General features: G+C 47.1%; 6 protein-coding genes across 6 annotated transcripts; 3 read left to right on the plus strand and 3 right to left on the minus strand.

Moving 5' to 3' along the window:
* Nucleotides 1–75: 75 nt before the first annotated feature.
* On the minus strand, nucleotides 76–1,132 carry BJ212DRAFT_1301555 (uncharacterized protein; the record flags this gene model as incomplete). Its single annotated transcript, XM_041333145.1, has 4 exons — nucleotides 76–277; nucleotides 538–611; nucleotides 639–900; nucleotides 1,020–1,132. The coding sequence occupies 4 exons, from the start codon at nucleotides 1,130–1,132 to the stop codon at nucleotides 76–78; spliced, it is 651 nt and encodes a 216-aa protein (XP_041190732.1).
* Nucleotides 1,091–2,585, plus strand: BJ212DRAFT_458642 (uncharacterized protein). Its single transcript, XM_041343259.1, has 4 exons — nucleotides 1,091–1,281; nucleotides 1,340–1,511; nucleotides 1,565–1,639; nucleotides 1,689–2,585. Exons 2-4 carry the CDS (start codon nucleotides 1,438–1,440, stop codon nucleotides 2,347–2,349), a joined length of 810 nt encoding a protein of 269 aa, XP_041190733.1. The 5' UTR covers nucleotides 1,091–1,281; nucleotides 1,340–1,437; the 3' UTR covers nucleotides 2,350–2,585.
* An 88-nt stretch (nucleotides 2,586–2,673) lies between these two features.
* BJ212DRAFT_1448169 (small subunit of acetolactate synthase-domain-containing protein) lies at nucleotides 2,674–3,841 on the plus strand (the record flags this gene model as incomplete). Its single annotated transcript, XM_041338505.1, has 4 exons — nucleotides 2,674–2,939; nucleotides 2,996–3,191; nucleotides 3,240–3,687; nucleotides 3,735–3,841. 4 exons carry the CDS (start codon nucleotides 2,674–2,676, stop codon nucleotides 3,839–3,841), a joined length of 1,017 nt encoding a protein of 338 aa, XP_041190734.1.
* Nucleotides 3,842–13,917: 10,076 nt separating this feature from the next.
* BJ212DRAFT_1483196 (uncharacterized protein) lies at nucleotides 13,918–15,487 on the plus strand (the record flags this gene model as incomplete). Its single annotated transcript, XM_041340578.1, has 5 exons — nucleotides 13,918–13,953; nucleotides 14,010–14,279; nucleotides 14,339–14,779; nucleotides 14,830–15,009; nucleotides 15,065–15,487. The coding sequence occupies 5 exons, from the start codon at nucleotides 13,918–13,920 to the stop codon at nucleotides 15,485–15,487; spliced, it is 1,350 nt and encodes a 449-aa protein (XP_041190735.1).
* A 994-nt stretch (nucleotides 15,488–16,481) lies between these two features.
* On the minus strand, nucleotides 16,482–17,640 carry BJ212DRAFT_1448170 (uncharacterized protein; the record flags this gene model as incomplete). The annotated part of the gene is made up of 5 exons (XM_041338506.1): nucleotides 16,482–16,690; nucleotides 16,721–16,923; nucleotides 17,021–17,168; nucleotides 17,223–17,405; nucleotides 17,463–17,640. The coding sequence occupies 5 exons, from the start codon at nucleotides 17,638–17,640 to the stop codon at nucleotides 16,482–16,484; spliced, it is 921 nt and encodes a 306-aa protein (XP_041190736.1).
* Nucleotides 17,641–18,166: 526 nt separating this feature from the next.
* On the minus strand, nucleotides 18,167–18,970 carry BJ212DRAFT_1483198 (uncharacterized protein; the record flags this gene model as incomplete). The annotated part of the gene is made up of 2 exons (XM_041340579.1): nucleotides 18,167–18,586; nucleotides 18,635–18,970. The coding sequence occupies 2 exons, from the start codon at nucleotides 18,968–18,970 to the stop codon at nucleotides 18,167–18,169; spliced, it is 756 nt and encodes a 251-aa protein (XP_041190737.1).
* Nucleotides 18,971–19,389: the final 419 nt, after the last annotated feature.

The following is a 19,389-nucleotide window of genomic DNA, read 5'->3' on the forward strand; positions in this document are numbered from 1 at the left end:
GTCGTTACTTCCCACTGTTTTGTAACATGCCTGATAGCGTTTTATGTTTGGCTTTTAAGCTTGTCAGCTTCGCTCTCATTTTCTCGCCCTGAGGCAACCCTGGAACCCAGTGTCTGGCGTTTCCTGGGCACCAGTGACTCGTAGACGACGCTCCGTAACGGTCACTAGGATTCGGTTGTAATCCAAACGGCATGTTTTTACTGCACTATCCCTGAAAAGCACTCGGGGGATACCAGCTCTTTCGAAAATCTTGGTCTTCAGATCATCGTGACCCTGACTGTCAGCGGTAACCATGTCGTGTGCTAATCAACGATCCAAGCCTAAGTCCAACTTGAAGCCCAAGGCCCTTGACTCGGAACCGGAAGTCTTTGAGTCGTGCATGCACTGAGACGTGCCGAAGTTTTTTCTAGGATAGCCACGGTAAGAGAATATACTCCAAGTACGAGGTCGCCGTCTACATACTAAGTTCAATGTGCTCACAGGCATTTCATTTCCTGGCCACTTCCGCAACGTGCCAACAAGCGGCGTCAAAATCACATAGCCTGGCATGAATCAGGACCATCGATTAGGTCTCGATCAGGGCCTGAGCCATTAAATGTTAATCTTTCAACCTGCTCACGCAATTACACAATACTCACGATCAATTTGTACGACGCCACCGCTATTGTCAAAGCTATCGTAACAGCCGTACACTCATCGGTTTTCTCGATGCCATGGTCTACTTCTTCGTACACTCGGATCTTGGATATGAAAACGGACTGGGCCACCCACAGAGTGCGTCCCGACACGCTGGCGACTTTACGTTGTTGGAAGTTCGTTGTTAATGAGCGTCGGGGGCCTAGATGAGTATCGGGGCCGCTGGTATCAACCTTAAATCCGTGTCTAGTGGAACGACTCAAGCTAACAACCGCGTTTATCCTGGCTCATCATCTTCCATGAATAGCAGATCGAAAAACTCTTAAGATCAAGAAGCGAGAAGCAATCGCATCATGTTCCTTCACTCGGGGTTGCCGAAATACATTCCCACATTTTCGCAGCAAGTATACGTCCCTTTCCTCCCAGTTACGAATTTCGCTAATTCCTTGTTACCGTAATGGTCATGTAGCCCCCGGACAAAGTTCATCGATGACATATTCTGCCACGTGAAGGCCTACGCGTACACATGTGTACCACATCTTGTAATACCCGCGACTCGTTCCGATCACCACCTGGCTAATTGGCAGCCATTCTAATTGGCCCCTCTAGCGCTGTACGGCACCAGCTTTTTGTATGTTCAGATATGTACGTTTCGCAGAAAGTTTTAGACTAGCTGCCGCCCTTTCTAACTCAGTTTCGTCAGGAGGAGGTTGCCGAGTGGTAACCTTCAGTGGTATAAAGACATGACCAGCTTCCAAAAACCGCCATATTCAAGAAGCCTCCACTGCCTTTATCTCAGATATGGATACATTGCCTCAATTACCGCGGTCTTCCTCGTCATACCTCTGGGAGCAGGACTCACACGTTGACGTTAGGTGAGGGGGCTGTCATTTCTACCAACGTGTGCTGGTCCTCATGCTGTGTCCAGTTTTTACGATGGGCGGTTCACCAGCATCAGTGAATCACAAACTCTACCTCGAGTGTTTGATTATTCTCCACCGATGTATGTATTGCTCACGAAACAATGACCTTGACGCTCACGTGTGTTCCAGGAATATGGTGCATAGTCATCCAGGTTCACAGGAATATTTCCATGTGCCGCCCCTGATCGACATCAGAGCTTCGGAAACCTTGTCCCACCATTCTTCGGAAAACTTTCCATGCAACTCACCGTCAGCACCCGATCATTGGCAGTACAGATGTTCGCTCCTACCGGGCCATGAATACCCCACATCCGACAACTACATGTATGAATCTACTCAAAGCGAGTGGACGACAATGCCATGTGATACTAATCCACCGTGTACGCCGTTCGTCCTGGGCCCCCCATCTCCTTCAGTACTCCCAGAATCACACGTGCCTCTTTCTGTTGACGGTCGAGAACTACATTACGAAGATAGGGCATCTGATGTCGAACTTTTCTGCTGCCCGCTGCCATCAAGTGATGGAACGTACTGCAATGCACTGATCCCGTGCAACGAAGCCGACATCACGACGCATTTGCGCAGCGTCCATGCGCTACGTTCGAAGCGTCTTGAAGTTATTAGTTGTTTGTGGTCTGGATGCAAGTGCCGCATGCAAGCAGCGAGCATTCCTCGTCACATAATGACGCTTCACGTCAAGACACGTTTCCAATGCTCGTATTGTGGCAAAAGTCTTACGCGAAAAGACGGAAAGTTGAAGCACGAAAAAATTTGTCATGGAAAGCCGTGACGCACTTCCACTTTCTTCGGGCTATTGATCAACCAACTTCATGTAGTGCTTCATCTAATCCAATTTAATTAAGATTCTCTTGTATACTAATCACATCTTCTCAATTTTATACCACGCAACTTTTTTTGGATATTTGAACTTTTATACATGTACAATCCCTCCGGGGGCGCCTTGTTTAGTAGAAATATTTCGTGTTGACGATTGCAAAGTTGCCCGGGTTATGCCCGGGATTGTCAAACTCTAGCACAAGTATTACTAAGCAAATTGATGTGATTTTGACTGAGTCAATTTGCCAGCAAGCGTTCTTCAGGCCACCAAGAAGCAATGTTTGCACTCCGGTCGCGCTGCGCGTCCCGTGTAGTGAATTTGCGGCTTTTCTCGAGTTCGACGCGCCTTCGCGTTCCTGAAGATGCACCAAAACCACCACGATCCATCGATGACTCGACCTCTGCGCTGGACTACAAAACAGCACAACGGATACGTCCACCACCTCTTCCTGCTACGGACCTTCCAAGATCTCAAAGTGCAGAAGAGGCTGTAACGAACATCCTCTATAACACCCCTCCTCCGAGTTTGCAGCCCTTTAAAAAGTGTATTTTATTCGTGAACCAAGCTTTTGCAACTTTGCTAACGGAGTCCAACATAGACATATCTTTAACTGCCTGGTACAAAATGAACCTGGTGTATTATCCCGCGTGTCTGGTATCCTCGCTGGACGTGGGTTCAATATTGACTCTCTGGTGGTGTGCCGGACGGAAATCCGGGACCTAAGTCGGATGTCTATCGTCCTCAGTGGACAGGATGGCGTTGTGGAGCAGGCAAGGAGACAGTTAGAGGACCTCGTAAGTTGTCTTGTACAATTTTATCTCGCCTTTCTCATTGCAGAACAGGTGCCTGTATGGGCTGTTCTCGACTATACAGATACCCGTGTTATTACGCGAGAATTGCTCCTCGTCAAAGTGTCCATCCTTGGTCCCGAGTACTTGGAGGATCAACTTATGGGTGGACCCTCGCATGAACCGAGGCGGGGTCCCCACCCGCGTCATCGCGAGACCAAACTTGAAAAAGAAACCACGCTCGCCCACAATTTCGAGCGTGGTGCTCACCCTAACTCTCACACAGAGTCACATAATCCGCCCCCATTGACACCCTCCGAGGCCCTCCGCCTTAAACACCAGCACCTCCAATCTATCTCCGTCTTATCCGACCAATTCGGAGCAAAGATCGTCGATGTGAGCGAGAACAGCGTCATCGTCGAGCTCACTGCAAAAACGAACCGCGTCGTCGCGTTTTTGAGTTTGCTCAAACCGTTTGGAATTTTGGAATCAGCTCGGACTGGTAAGTCTTATCTTCACGTCCGCGCGAGTCAAGTTAACTGTCTATAGGTCTTATGGCAATGCCGCGGACACCCATCACGCACTCCTCGGATGATTCTGATGATGCAGCGGACATCATTGGTGTTGTGGATGCTAGTTTACTTCCCCCTGGTTAGGTGGTCAGGTTGAAACGACCATCGTATGATATGTATTGACTAAGATATATCATCTAAGCAGTTCTATATAACGAGGAATTTAGAGGATTCATGTCGGCTGTGATCTTGTAATTCCCTGATGAGCATGGTTGAATGATATTATCAACTAGCAACTGACGTCCAAGGTCGATCCTAGAAGATGCGTTGGCACGATGCACGTACGTTTGGGGTACGGGCGGTTTTAATCCAACAATAGAGTTGGTCGATCAATGTGATCTGGCGCTTTGTAAGCCGGTGCTCGTTTTTACATACACACACAGCCCCGAATTAGATCCTGCAACTTCGAAGCTCTTCTTTGCTTCGTTCCCCCATCTTCCATTCCCTCAGTCAAAATTTTAATCACCACCCACCTCCCTTAATCTTACTAGCGTGTTTTCGGTTTGCTCTCGTTCTTTCATGGTCTCCTTCATCCCGCAACCCGAGATCTGGCCTCAGCACGCTCAGAAGGTCTGTCCCCCATGCGTCCGGCTTCGCTTCAGACTGCGGACACGGTCTGGCAAAGCCAAACCTTCCCGAGCATTACCTCACTTAGCCTTCTCACCCGAATCCGTGTCTCTCGGGCCAACTTGAAGTCTTCCTTTCCCATTCACATCCTTCTCACCGGCTTGCAACTGTATTGGCACGGTCTGGCCAAGCCAAACCTCGCCCACCACACCACAAACTTTACCTCTTTTAGCCTTCTCACCCGAATCCGTGTCTCCCGGGCTAAGTCTTCCTTTCCCACTCCCATCCTTCTTATCGTCTCCCAACTGTATTATACGTCATCCCCTTCCACAATTTTACTCGGTCCGTCAAACATCCACACGGTTATTATACAAAGTTGGGAGGGTCATAGCATTTGACATTTCTAATGCCATGTGCAAGGATGGAATGTGTGATCCTGTAGGTACAAATCTGACTCCCATGTGCGCGCTGTCTGTGCGCCGTGTGCTTATCTTCATGTCTGAGCTCTAGAACTCTGTAATGGCAAGAACTTACTATACTGTGACGGATCGGCGACGGTACTACATTGACGGTGGAGCAAAAAACGTATGTAACGTGCAGATATCTCTTGTTGTAATTCATGGTAAACGTCCGAAGGTGAACGGATTGCTTGCAGAGTGTAGCAGCCAGTGTAAACATATAAGCGATTATCGATTGACACTCATAGCGTGGGAGCCTTTCGTTCCTTTGTCAAACCGAGTTTCTTAACCAGCTCACCCTCCAAAATCAAGTACACCATTCTCAGCCTGTGTGTCTCGCACGGTAGATCTCCTTTTAGATTACTGTTTATAATCGTGACTAAATAATACTAGTAAGCCAATGCCCAGTACAAGTGTAACAATCGTCTTCATCATGTTCATGTAAACCGTCAGCTGGGTCCTCATCGTAGCACGTGATTGACGCGTTTGATTTATGCTCACCACTACAAGTTACTTTCAGATGGAAAGGCCTGATTTCTAAATACAGCTATAGTATTTCTATGGAACTGACGTCCATGTTGTCAACGGAAGCTATGTCCTTGACTTGTGCAATGATGTGATGGTCCGACGCGATTCTCTTGTATTCTCCGACACGCTGCTGCGCTAATAAAAATGCGCCAAAAGGCTGACCAAGGTGAACCATTATTCGTAGCGCTCGTGAGTGATGCTCCTCTTCTACAGGCGGATCACCAGGAAACTCGTCAGAGCCGTCTGACTGAGACCCGAACTCGGATAATTCCCCTACGCTTCTCGCATCGTCTGCAAAGTCAAGCTGTTCGAGGAGACGACGATCCCATGGACGGACAAGAAAGAACGTTTGTCGAGTGGGTCTTGCCCGCGAGAACTGAATTAGGGTCTCACCAGTGGTGATCAGCAAATCTTGAAGCCCATCTGCTTTGACTCCATATGTGAAATGAGTCTCTTGGTCTAAACCACGCCTCTGCCTGACTTCCGTGACACGGAATAAGATGCAAGGCAGATGCAGCCTGCGGTTCGCGAACCGAGGAGCGCTCATGCTCTTCAGCAGAGCATAGAGTTTCGAAGCCAATTCCACAGCCACGGTATTTTTTCGCAGCGAAGAGGTCTCTGTCTGGATTTCATTTTCAGACAAAGATGGCAGGGCGCATGGTGGGGCAGCATATGAGGTGATGTCGGCAGGGAGACAACTATTGAACTCGGATGATTGTCCGATCCAATCGAGTGCAGTAATGTCGCCAGAACGAGCAACAATCTCCTGTAGGAGACGCCCGAGCGCATTTGCCTTCTTCTCGCCATAATCCACAGGCAGACGGACGTCGAAGACGCCAAACAACGAGTATGCGATGTCTTCCTGAACCGTCGTAACACGATTCGACGCCCATCTAAGTCTTTCTCGGACGCCGCTCATCCCTGGGTAGAAGTCGACGAGGGCTTGGCGATCAATGCCGGTCGCAACCTCCAACTCCTCCATTATTGCAGTCGATTTTTTGTGGTTGGGAGAGCAATCATTGAGATATGGGGTCCAATCCTTCTGATAAAAGATGAGGACTTTGGAAGCAAGGAATTCCTGAAATGTCCATCCTCGTTTGTTCCACTCACTCTTCCCCAGAGCGCCATACTTCGATGAAGGCGGAACATCCGAAAGGTAGACGATCGTCAGCGCTGAGTGTTGGTACCAGACGAACATGGAGTTGAGCGATTGTTGCAGCTCGACGTTGCTGCTCTTGTCGATGCAGCATGTATCGCTCCATGCCCAGCGGTAACCTGCATCACGAGCAATTTCGCAGAATCTCCGCAACTTTACGATGCCACCGAGCGAATTCAACTTGTACACAATCTTTCCTTGGATGTCTTGCAGCAGTGGCTCCTTCCCTTCCCATCTATGGGACAACATGACACAACGGAAGTAACTCATCACCGCTTCTGTGATGTGTTCAATTCGGAGGTCTGCACGCTTCATAGACCATGCCAGCCAAAGCTTATTGTGCTCTGCGCTCGTCCTGAAGGCGCTTATCTGCGCTTCACGGTCACATAAGATCCCGGTAGCAGTGTTGAGTAGGCGAAGCGGGGCAGTATCGAGTTGTCGGTCAATGGCCCTTCGGAAAATACCATCTGAATCAGAGGGATTACCATAATTCTTGCGAAGATCTGAGGGAGGGGTTGAGCATCCGAACAATTGTGCCACTGAGGGCTTACTTTGCATTTTCACGTCGCGAGCGCTTTCCAATTTGGCAAACATCATTCGGAAGGCCGAAATAGCTTCATCATAGCGTTGTGCGCCATGAAGCGCTGCGAGCTTCAACTTGTATCCAACATGAGACGAAGGATTGAGTTGGATGACCTTTGTATACCGAAATCAGCATTTGGTTATAAAACGTCCTGAGCAGGTGTCATCGCACCTTCTGCGCATCGAGAAGTGCTTCCGTCCATAGCATTTTCCTCAACTTTGCCTTACTGCGATTTGCGAAGACAGCATCGGATGTAGAGTTTACGTTGATCACCGCCGAGTATAAGTTGATAGCACTGTCATAATTGCCTGCAGCGAAGGCAGCATTTCCATCAGCAAGGCAAAGCGCGCTGCACTCTTTCTTGAAAGCTGCGTGAGATGCGTGTGAGGGTTGCCTGCATGATATTATGAACTTCAGACTTGCCGTTGGACCAGTCGAGGCAGCCGGTCTTCGTAATGTTGTCAATCTTATCCATCATGTCTCTGTATGAATCCAGGGCCTCGGCAGGCCTGCCTGCTTGACGAAACGCAATGCATCGTTTCTGGTGTGCATTTTTCCACAAAGACTTGAGGTCCCATCCGAAGAGCTGCGCAAAGCACGGAGTTCGGCATGACAAGCATATTTAGATGGATCGTATCAACATACCACTACAAACTCCTTGCAAACAGGATGAATGGTCGATGTAGGCGAGAGAGCACTGGACTTGATAGCGGCAGTGAAGTGGTCGACAGCGTGGTTGTAACGGGCGTCATTCATGGCATTGATACCGAGTTGAAAACGCAGATATGCCTAATGTGCGAAGTTCAGCGAGATCAGCATCAAGGCACGAACGAGAGATCGATCAGGAACTTAAGACTCACTTCCACGACGCGACATGCAATAGCATCGTAATTCGAACACACTGCAGCAAGCTCTTGCACAACTGTAATTGATTCCTCGTGTTGGTCCATATTGAAAATAGCGATAGTCTGAAAATCACGAGTTGAAATACAGATTATGTGAGAGAAAATGTAATGTTGCCTTGATCAAGAGAAGTGCAATCTTTGAATCTTCATTCGCGAACGTGGCCGCGAGATCAAATGCTGTTCTCGCGTCCCGGACGTGGCCATTTCCGTATAGGGCGATGGCCTTGGAGACATAGCCTGTCAATGAGGGCTGAATGCTGATGGACTATGTACAAAGGAAGGTTGGCCTTTCGTAAGTGGACCACAATATGTCAGTCCATCTCACCTTAATTGCATCCTGAAGCGCATGGTCCCAGTCACACTTTCGCGCCATAACGAATGAGCGGTTCGCATACGAGGTGTAGTCGTTGGCATCAGTGTTGATCTCTCGTGTGAATAGTTGTTCAGCGGTAAACAGATCCCCCGCAATGCATGCGTTGTGGGCGGTCAGACTGATGGAGAAAATCTGGGGGATGAAGAATGCTCGAATTACGTTAATAAAGTCAAGGATGGAAACATGCCTTGGAATCAGAAACTTGAGACTTGAACAAAATTCGGTGTTAACGTGGAGGAAGGCGAAGGGGGAATTCGGCCCCAACTTACGTCGTTTTTGACCTTATTGTCTGGAGGGTCCTTCGACAAGGCCCCCTTGCGAGAGATGAGATGACGACGGCGCTGGAAATCAATCGGAGTGTAGCCAAATAAAAACAGAGAGAGAGAAATCAAGAATAACAAAATGGCTTCATTTATGTAAGAAGCGCCTTCCTCCTGCAAAGCGTCTTTGGGGTCTACCGCCCACTTTGTGACCGAGTTATTATCAATGTAATAACTTCCACTGAGGATGTGTTTGCCGTCCACAGAGAAAGTGAGGGATGCCGATGATTGCTGAAAGATGGCAACGGCTTGTCGGTCTGACAGCTGCCAGAGATGAATGCTGTCAGAAGCGCCAGAAGCAACGAGTGTGCTATTGGGATCAACAGCGAGAGCGTTGATATAGCCAGTGTGGCCTGTCGTCCAGCGATCACCGACCTGCTGCCAGGTCAATGTATCCCACTCCCGTATGGTGCGGTCGATGCATGCTAAAAGAAGGCGCGTGCCATCGGGCGTCCACGCGATGTACGTTGTATAAACTTCCAACTCTGTGACGCGTTCCCTTGTGCTTGAATTATAAATTTCGACCTTGTCTGCTGCGATGGCAAGAAGTTCTCCAGACGGCGAATACCGAACATGGCTGACGTGATCACTAAAGTGGATTGAATTTCCCAGTAGCAGGTCCCAAGTTTTGGTGCACCACAGCTTCAACGTTTTGTCTGTTGAACCAGTGGCCAGTACTTTTCCATCGGGGGAAAAGTCCAGCGATAAGATTCGATTATAGTCGGTGTATCTGACGTAGTTTTCGATGTTTCCAGTGAGTCGTTCACCTGTTTCTCCGTGCCAGACGGTGACCACTCCGATCAGATCACCGCTTGCTATCAATTGTCCATCTCGTGATACCGCCAATGCCGACACCCAACCGTGATGCCACTCTATCTTCTTCAACATAACACCTTTCTTCAAGTCCCATATACGAAGCGTGCGGTCAAACGAGGCTGTGATCATTCGTCGTTTGTCAGGGAAAACTGCGACTGCCCTCACTCGTTCTTCATGACCTTTAAACTCTCGTAGGGGTGTGGTGCTTATATTTAGCTCCGACATTCCACTGGAGGCTGATGGTGTCAAGCACGGTCGAGGGGGACTGGAGGGATCGTGGGTGTCTTTCTCTAAGCTGCAGAGGTGCGTATCACCGCATTTGCTTGCCTCGTGTTTCCATAGACGCCCAAGACACGAGACTGTTCGCTTCCACACCACCATCACCGTTGTAGCAGGAATGCTCCATATTGTCATGCCCGACTTCTTAGACAGCATATATACCCTCTCGGCGCCTCTGCATTGTTTACATGCGCTCGACCTTTGTCTCCGGAGCTTCCAGAACGGATCTCCTCGCGTCTAATTCTGACAGTACAGTTGCGACTTCCCAGCGCTCGAATACCATCTGTCCTGGATGGCCGTATGAACTTGTCCGAACTCATCCATATAGTTTACTGCAATATCACTTCTCTATCCCGTCGACTCCCAAGATCTGCGTGTGCACCGGATGCAGCTCAATTTATCTCTTCCCGCGTCTCAAAACGATGCTGACTTTGTAGTGGGGGCATTTCCACTTTCAAGGCGCATTTATTTGTGAGACAACACCCCTACTTCCAGTGCCGGTAGCAATACAACACGGCCGTTAATTCTTCTAACCTTGGCGAGCTCTCATCACAGCCGATGCTGTGCGAACCGTGCATTCAATCAAGTATCGAACTGATCTTGCGAATTAATTTGCAGCTATGAGTTCTTATGTGACTACCATATACCATCTTATCTCCATCGTGAGTGTCAATTGATGAACTTTCTGTATCTCGGATAAAGAATGATGGGGCCTACCAATGCATCTACCGCCCGTGCACGCAGTCCGTGACGTCCGTCGCTATCATACTTGATAAGAGGGCTCGATCATCTTCAAAATATCAGGCTAGTACTAAACGGATCATTTTTCATTCCTCGAGGAGAGTAAGTAGCATACATAAATACACATTACAACGAAGACTTTTTCTCAGACCTATATCTCTTGAAATCCACTGCGCAATACCAAATAACTAAATAAGCACCACAACGAAACTGAAAATGAATTAAAAACCCAAATTCTCCTGCTCGCTACAGGGCACCGAACAACCGTTTACTTCACAAAGCATCTCTCGTACTACACACCACTGCCAGTCGATATATGCACGCGCTCCTGGAAAGCGATTGAGGTCATGTGGGTTGCTGCGTCGGAGTCGGTTACGAGTTTAGCGGTATAGTCACGAATGCCAAGGATCAAGCGTGGTCCCAGCACAAACATCTGCACAGTCGTCAAAATTTGGAGTGTACCATAATAAAAATCAAGTCCGAGGGTATTTGGGTTCTATAGAAATGATGAGCTATGATTGCATGCAGAGGTCAGACAAATCCGCATACCACTGAGATCGCTGGAGACAAAATCACGAGGTTGAAGCAAGAAACGGCAACAAAGCTAACATGTTTGATCCTTCAGCGGAAAAAGTGAACCATATTCATATCTCGAGCTTACCCCAAAAAGTAAAACACGTGGGACTTGATCAATACCGTGAAACAATCCTCTATGACGCCTCCTGTTGAATGTTGTCGCAGCTCACGGAAGTGTTTTACAGCAATCCATACTGCGAGAAACAGTGCGATGATCTCCCACACAGTGCCGAATATCCAAGTAAGGGAATTCAGAAGGATGGTATTCTCCCCATAGGTAGTCGCGCATTCATAGGTGCCAGAGAGAATGTATTCCTCTAGTATTCATCAATGAGCCTCATGCACATTTGTGTTCATCCAGATTTGAGCTTACCTCCTGAAGTATGCATCGTTGACATTACAGAGACCACTACGTTGAACATGGTATCAGCCAGGAAGATGACAACGAGAAATATCAACATCTTTCTGGATTGTTGATACATGGCATGTAACCGAGTGATCATGATGACTTGCAACATGTTTTAGTATCAATATCACTGAGGTCTTGTAACGGAAAAACTCACTCCGCAGCATTGGAAATACCACAACATACATCCAGTTCACTAAAATATACAGAATCCAGCCTGATAAATCCAGTTAGCAATCAGCCTTGGGTGGATCACACACCCTAAACAAACTCACATCTATGAAAGTCATTATAGTGAACCAAGAAGCTAATCAAACATCACACTCACCCCTACAGGGCGCCGCAGCTGATCAGTGGGAATAGCAGGCATAGGTACGGAAGACTCACTGCATCTGTCAACAAGATCGTCGGAACATTGACTGTATGCCGCAGATCAGAAAAGGTCAAGACGGTAAATATGAGAAGACATACTGAGTATGTTCAAGCTGATTGAAATGTATGGTTCATTAGTACAACAACAGCACCGAGCCTTTTGAACATACACAGCAAACAATATTCCGAGGTAGCGCACCTAGGATATTCTCAAAGGTAAGCAAGAGTTACCAACCACAGTTATGATGCACGCTACATACACTCAGATACAGAACGGTCATCAGGGACCAACGTTGCCTCTGTCGCAAATTAATGTCGTTCTTCTAAGTCCTGACGTGGCTGCTCACCCAGACTAGTTCGACCTATAAAACCTTTCTTAGCGAGATGGTCGTTCCGGTCATAGCATCAACATACCTCTTGTCCAAATGTAAGTGCTAGAAATGTTTATAAGTTATCAGTACTCCTTCGATATTATCATGCTCACCCCAATCATACGTCACACCAACAGAGGCGGCAACTGCGAAACCACAGTCAAGCTCAGATCGGGACGTCAGCGTCAACGTCCGACTACCACGAACCTACAAAATAGCTGGAAATGTGCCACGAAGTGATCCACAGCCACCAGCCAGGGTCGTCTGAGACTACGGTCATACTGTTAGAGGATGGATGTGAGGGAGCGGCGAACTTGATGGCTGTATGACGATAACATTTGTGCTAGATATACCACCATCCAGCGCTCGGATCACCAAAGAGATCTGAACACCGCAAAAGAGGTACTTTTGGAACTGTTCGTTAAACGTTTTCCCGGTCAGATGCCATTGTCGAGAGGCCCCTACCACACATGTGGTCTATCAATTCAATACTGACATTCTGATCATCAAAAGGCCCATTATCTCCACTCTCGCTGCCTTATAGCACAGCGGGGAGCATGTCAGATCTTCCCAGGTACTGTCAAAACCCGAAATAGGGGGAGATCTACATGCAGCAAACAGAAAACTCACGTTTAACCCGGGTAGCGCACATATCTCAATGTTAAATCTCTCCTCTGGCAGTTTGTCGCTTCATGCGCACCTTCTTGCACTCTGTCTCGGATATCGAGTTGTCGTATCATGAGGATGCTAGAAATGGTGAGTATCAAATCTTCAATTTGCATTGTGGAGCTGATGCGGCGGTGACAGGCATCAGTTTGCACAGCTAGAAACAGATCCCGTGATTGCCGGTAGATTGACCTCTGGTGAAGGTATGACGCCAACCTAATCAAGACAGCGCTGAGAGGGTGTAATGGATAAAAGAGTCGGACGCACCGTTATGACCTAGTCTATATATTTTTGGCAGGCTCTTTACCCGCTTCGCCACTAAAGTACTAACGGATGAAGGACAGTCAAAATGTAGCATAGCGTGACGAGCCTATTGAGATTCACCTCACTGGCAATAGATCCTTGCGATCGGACTCTTGGCAAAAGGCCGTTTACTTAACAAAAGTCCCTGGGAAGAAGATGGTAGGTCATCATGATCGTGTGCGGTTCGTTGCATAAGGCTGTGGACGAGACGACGAGTAGATGATGTGTCGTCGTGATGGTCACGTGTAACCGTGTAAGACTCTATGATGGTATGTACGTACAGGATCAATTAACAACGTACGCGGCCGCAATGACATACACTGCAGAAAAAGGCAGATTATGTCTGGGACGGATGTGGCAAAAACCTCCAGATCCGTAGCAAACTCGTGCAAGATTTTTGTCAGGTCCGTTGTCACTGTAATGTCAAACGATTGGTCGCAATTTTCGTGTATCCGTGTCTCATTTCACGTAGGTTCTTGCGTGACTCGTTCACTCTATAATCCTCGAGCATGTACGCCAAATATTGATATTATTTATTATATAATAAATTTTGTCCTACTTACCAGTACCCCCAGCTGCCAGCTGCAGCCCGCTATAGCTCACCAATTACTGCTTGCGCTGCGAATCATTGGCCATAGCAACAAGCAGATCATATAGCAGTACTAGTGGTGAATCTCAGATGTAGTTACAAGCACTGTAAAATGTCTGAGTAATGGTACAGTTGAATTCTCCCCCTCACGATGTCCGCGAACCTTGCAAGACTCAATGCCACAATTGTTGCCCATGAACAGCTTGAAATGAAATTTTCGACCTTTAAAGACCAAGCAGAAAGAAGTTTCAGTTCCTATACAACAAGAACAAGCTTCTCAAAGCCGAAAATTCGCACCTGAAGTTGCAACAGAAAGATGCAGATGAGCAATTGCGATGCATCGAAGCGCAGGTCGGCATTGAGTATATTCAAGCTGGTGATGATGCAGATGTTGAGAATGATGAGGGTGAGCAGATAGATGATGGTGGGCAGCAATCTAGCACAAATGTGAAGGTGGAGAAGGATGATCAGCAGCATGCAAGTGATGATGCACTGAAGAGCAAAATATTCAAAGTACATACCTTTTAGTATGTCACACAGCAAAAAAAACTGAACTGAACACTGGAACGAAGGACCTAGTAGGCGAAAGCTTCAAAATTCTGCTAGGCCTCCAGAAACTCGATGCACAGCACTTACCTGGCTACCCAATGGGTATCGGAGAAGGGACAGATAAATGGCCGAAAGATCCTGCTACAGGGAAAGACTTGATTCGCTTTGACTGGCGGGTAGGAAAGCACGATGACAGTATCAACACAGCAGGTTTGCAGAGGGTAGTGGATCGGATCCGTCTTGTGGGACCACAGATGGGAGATGCAATGAAGGGAATTCTCCTTGCGATCCTTCCTGGCCAAATTGAAAAAAGTGTGCAGTCAAAATATATGCGAATGGCGGGTGAATACAGAAAAGCGGACAAGAAAAGGAAGCGAGTAGATGAAGATGATGACCTGGGGGATGACGTGGAGATTGTTGATGGAGGTTTGGATCGTGCGCACATGAATTCACGTGTTCAATCAGTATGTGTTTTCTGTGGTAATGAGATTGTACTTACTGGTCGTTCCATCAGAAACTTGATGCGCACAAGAGGAAATGCAGATCAAATGAATGTGATGAGAAGTGGCAAGACCCTAAATACGACTCAGCATTCATTTTAAATGCGATGTCAGATGATGAAGATGACCCAGAACAGCATCCAGGTGAAGCACGCACCTTCTTGACAATGGAGCCAGAATGGCGAAGCCTTGAGGTAAGTGCTGTCACCGATGCTGTCAACACCATAAGCACTTACTGTATTTTGTTAGTTGTCCGCGCTCTTTGCAGCCATAGATGAGGTAAAAGACCCGCGACCTGACCAAGCCAAGTTAGTGAAGCAGTGGAGAAGAGCAGCTGAACAAAAGACAGGCCCACCACCTCTTGCACGAACCTTGGCCACACATATACATTCATGGATGGTCAAGACTGTAATCCTTGAGGAAAATGCAGACTGGTTTGACTCTGGGTGTGTTGCTCACAGTGGTGAAGCATGGGGTGAAGAGGAGCCAAGGGAGCTGGTGAAGGATAGGAAAGGAAAGGGGAAGGCTCAGGACTCCAGAACTGCCAAGAAGGTGATTGTGTGCCAACGAAACACTGTCAATGAGGCTAGTATGAGCGTGCTTGAGACTGCGCAGCAAAAGCTTGGCAAAATTCTTGAAGGTATTGATGATGTTGATATTTTATTCAACTAAGTTTTAAAAATAGAGTCCTACCTAGCTTGCAATGTCACCATCTTTGTCTGAATCACTGCGCAACCAGTTATCATCAGCTTCAAGCCCAGTCTAGAGGTAAATGAGTTTGGGAATAAGGAAAAATCTTTCATAGGACTCACCCGGTCAAAGGACTGAACTACCCACAAGGACTTCTCCTCCACAAGAACATTGGTCGTGATGGGAATGATTGCTACTGCACATGAAAGTTGACTTGATGTGATTATCTCGAGTGGTCCAAAGATATTCTCGTAAACGATGTTCACACCAAGATCAGTTGCACTAGAGTACAGTTCAAGGAGTTAATAAAATATATGAGTGAATGAAAAATGCTCACAAACGATCCCACAGCATTACAGGAATTTTATCGTCAGATACCATCTTCTGAACAGCGGAGCAGTAGAACACTTGGTCGGGAAGGTGTATTTCAAAATGATATATGATTTTGCAAGGGACACGTGTGTCATGCATCAAGACACCTGCAAACTGGTCAGCATTTGTTTGAGTTGCAGTTGCAGACCCAAATCAGATGCCATCCTTGACAATGAAGGGGAGAACCTTTGCTGACCGACTAGCGAAGAGAACAGTAGTGCCTAGCTCCGCTGTCATATCGTCAACAACATTGAGGTCGGGAAACTTGTGCTGCAAGAATCCAACAAGCAGTTGATATACCTGCGGATGCTGAAGGCCCCGTAAGCTGGTGAATTTCGTCTTCGAAGTGAGCCATGGAGGCAAGATAGAACTGGCTGTTCTCAATGTTAATAGGATGTTCAAGTTGACTGTTCTGTTGAAACTCACCTGATGTAAATTGAGCAATTTGAATGCGTAATGTGCCGTGATCAAGACCCTTTTGGTCAATGGCCCATTGGACGAGTTTATGTTCCTTGTCGGATGCCCCTTCAGGTAAAGAAATAGCCTATTATTTGAAACTATAAGTATTGTTGCAAGGCAAGAACGAACTTACAAGTTCATAAAGTCAATGTTTTTCAACCCAATCACGCGCTAATGAGTATTCCATCTCACCACCTCCATGTCCATTGAGGTTCACGTCCTCTAAGACACCATTGAAGTGTTCAAAGCCAAAGAGCCACGTGGCATATGCAGGTCCATATTGGCGGAAGACAAGGGAGTAATGCATGGCGAGATGACTGTTGATTGTTTGATGGACACCGAGCGACTCGAGACCTTGACAATAGAGTTGTAAGTATGCTTGACCTTGATCTATATCATTGATTGATATTGCTTTGCTAGCAAGGATCTGCTCAGACACAGAGAGATAGAGAACGAGTTTGTATATCGTTTGTAAATCATGTTTGAAAGTTGGTTGGGGCTTCGCAGATGCAGGTACTGGTGGTGTGGAGGCCTTGATTTCATCACGATGATCTCGCCAACATAGCCACAGTATGAATGGATATATGCTCGAGAGATGTCACCATTGATCAGCCTTGGGGAGCCCATGATCATCGGCAAGCTAAGAGTGCAACATCAGCAAAAACGGTCAGGTATACCGTATACATCAGCCAAGAGATCACATTTTTGGGAAGGCGTCCAATTCCCAATGGCCAGATAACTGAATTGATGGAGTTTTGAAACAGGTCCCAACCCGTGCTATCAAGGAGATGTCCTGCCATAACAATATCAAATAGAAAGCGCTTGACAAGCACTATGTATGGAAGAAAAGACTTGTCAGCTTACAATTCAAAGCAGAACAAAATACCATAAAAGTTGTGCATAAAGTCGATCGGTGAACAGCGCATCGGTAGCCAACCTGGCAGCTCATTGAGAATGGAGTATCGGACTCCATGCTCATCAAGAATACTCTTGCGAGCAGCTTTAGTTGTAGATAACTTTGAATGATGTGCATGCTCAAGTAGTTTCCAGTCATCCTGCATATGAAAATCTTGATAAGTTTGAGCAATAACCATAGGCAGCTTTCAGAATTAGAGACTAGATGTACTTGTAATGTCATATGCCACTGAAGAATCAATGTCAATGAGAGAAATGAAGCAAAAATTGCAGGGGTGAGTCTTGTGGCTATGTCCCGCCATTCCGGTCAACTTGCGGGTCACAGGAATATCCGAATTTTCGCATAGAACAGCTGCATGAACCTCATGGGGGCGCTGAAATCCATACATACGCATATAAAGGCCTGACTCGTAATTAGAGAATCATGTCAGGTGGAGAAATGAAGGTACCTTTGTATAGATGATGGATATCATCCATAAGGGGCTTGAGACAGTAATTGAGGTTCTCGAGACTTGGTTCCTTGGGTCCTGGGATGACAAGCGCCAGGTGGACATTGTGCATGAGGTATCTTACTGATCGGTGTAAGTTATTGAAGGAAATATACACCACACCCAAGGAATGAGGTCTACCCTCAGTGATTCTGAACCTTTACAAAGATTCAGATCTATTACTACCATTGTGACATTGAGGGGAATAAGCTTACCAGTCAATGTTGAGTGTCATACTGAGTCCAACATCACAGCAAACAAGTGGACGCCATGAGCCTGGGGACTCCTCGATATCTGTGATGCTGCCATCAGGTAAACATACCCGCTTGAGACCAACTTCGAACTTCGTCCACTCAGCGCCATCGTGTATATCATGCATCAAGTTGTCATCTGAGAGCTCTGTGCGATCGATATCTTGAGAGGTGTCTCATAGATTGGTGACAAATGTTGACCTCAGAAGGAAGTGCTGTACTGCTTTGATTATGGGGCAATAAACGAGGACCTTTACAGGGATACGCTTGAACCAATCTTCACCTGTTGCAGGGTCTGTATGTTCACATTTGGTACGATACACATTCCCTTTGCAACGAGAGACCGTGCATATAGGGGTGTCAAGTTTCTGAATGTCATCGAGAGAGTAGCGTTTGTAGCATACATCACATATAGGGATCCTCAAAACATAGTCATCCATTTGGAGTCCTAAGTGTTTCTTCACGGTGATGATCGAGCGTCGAGGAATGGGGAATGTCGGTAATGCACCACAAAGCTCAATAAGATCCAGGCCGTCTTGAATCTGATTGGTGGCCTCGGCGACTGTCGAAGATCCAATAATGTGAGCAATTGCTGCCTGCAGGTAAAGTAGTCAAACAGGAGGTGTCTGTTGAAAAGCAGGAACAAGCTCTTGAAGCAGATCCTCATCATCAGCACCAGAGCCAGCATGGTTCATCGTGGGAGGGACTGGGTTGTCGGCACTGGGATTCATTGGTGCATTATCAACATTTTCGATGAACTTGGGACTGGTGGATTGTGGGCGAGATGGTGGAGACAGAGAGTGAGGGTGATCAAGATCATCATCATAAAAAATATCATTGTTACAACTGTTGCCTTCGTCCAATAGAGTCGTGTCATCTTGGTAGTAGTTGAAATCCAGATCTTGAATGTCTGTTATAACATCATGCGAGTCTTCCGCAATGAGGTTTGGTGATGGAGGTAAACTTGAGGAATAGACCATTGGACTTGTATCTGTTGAGTCCAGAAGGTTGTCATAACTGGGATCCCACTCAGGGACATTGTTTGAGTTTCAGAGACTGGGTCCATTGGTACTAGTAGCAGCAATCGAGTTGTTCTGATGTTTACTGTATTCCTGGGCTGCCCGTCGTGCATTCAACAGGTCCGTGTCTTGTTCTACGTGTCTTCTCCGAGTTCATGGAGTGACCATAGTAAACTGAAGGACAGTCTTCCCACATTTCGTGCATCAGCAGGGTACAAGTTCCTCCTGATTGAAGGATTTCCTCGGTCAGCGAAGTAGATATCTTCATGGTCCTTACCTTTCTACCCATGGTTCGAAGATTACAAGCAATGGGTGAGACAGCTACACAAGCAAGTCATGGACTTGAGAACTACGACGTCGACGCGGCGTGACGCGACGGC

The sequence above is a fragment of the Suillus subaureus genome, assembly GCF_016647635.1.
Source record: "Suillus subaureus strain MN1 chromosome Unknown BJ212scaffold_26, whole genome shotgun sequence".
NCBI classification, from domain to species: domain Eukaryota; kingdom Fungi; phylum Basidiomycota; class Agaricomycetes; order Boletales; family Suillaceae; genus Suillus; species Suillus subaureus.

Bases quoted from the DNA above. Each gene is read 5' to 3' on its own strand.
- BJ212DRAFT_458642 (XM_041343259.1), top strand. From the start codon at position 1,438: ATGGATACATTGCCTCAATTACCGCGGTCTTCCTCGTCATACCTCTGG. The intron at 1,512-1,564 runs GTGAGGGGGCTG...TGCTGTGTCCAG, and splicing joins GACTCACACGTTGACGTTAG to TTTTTACGATGGGCGGTTCA. The intron at 1,640-1,688 runs GTATGTATTGCT...CGTGTGTTCCAG, and splicing joins TTTGATTATTCTCCACCGAT to GAATATGGTGCATAGTCATC.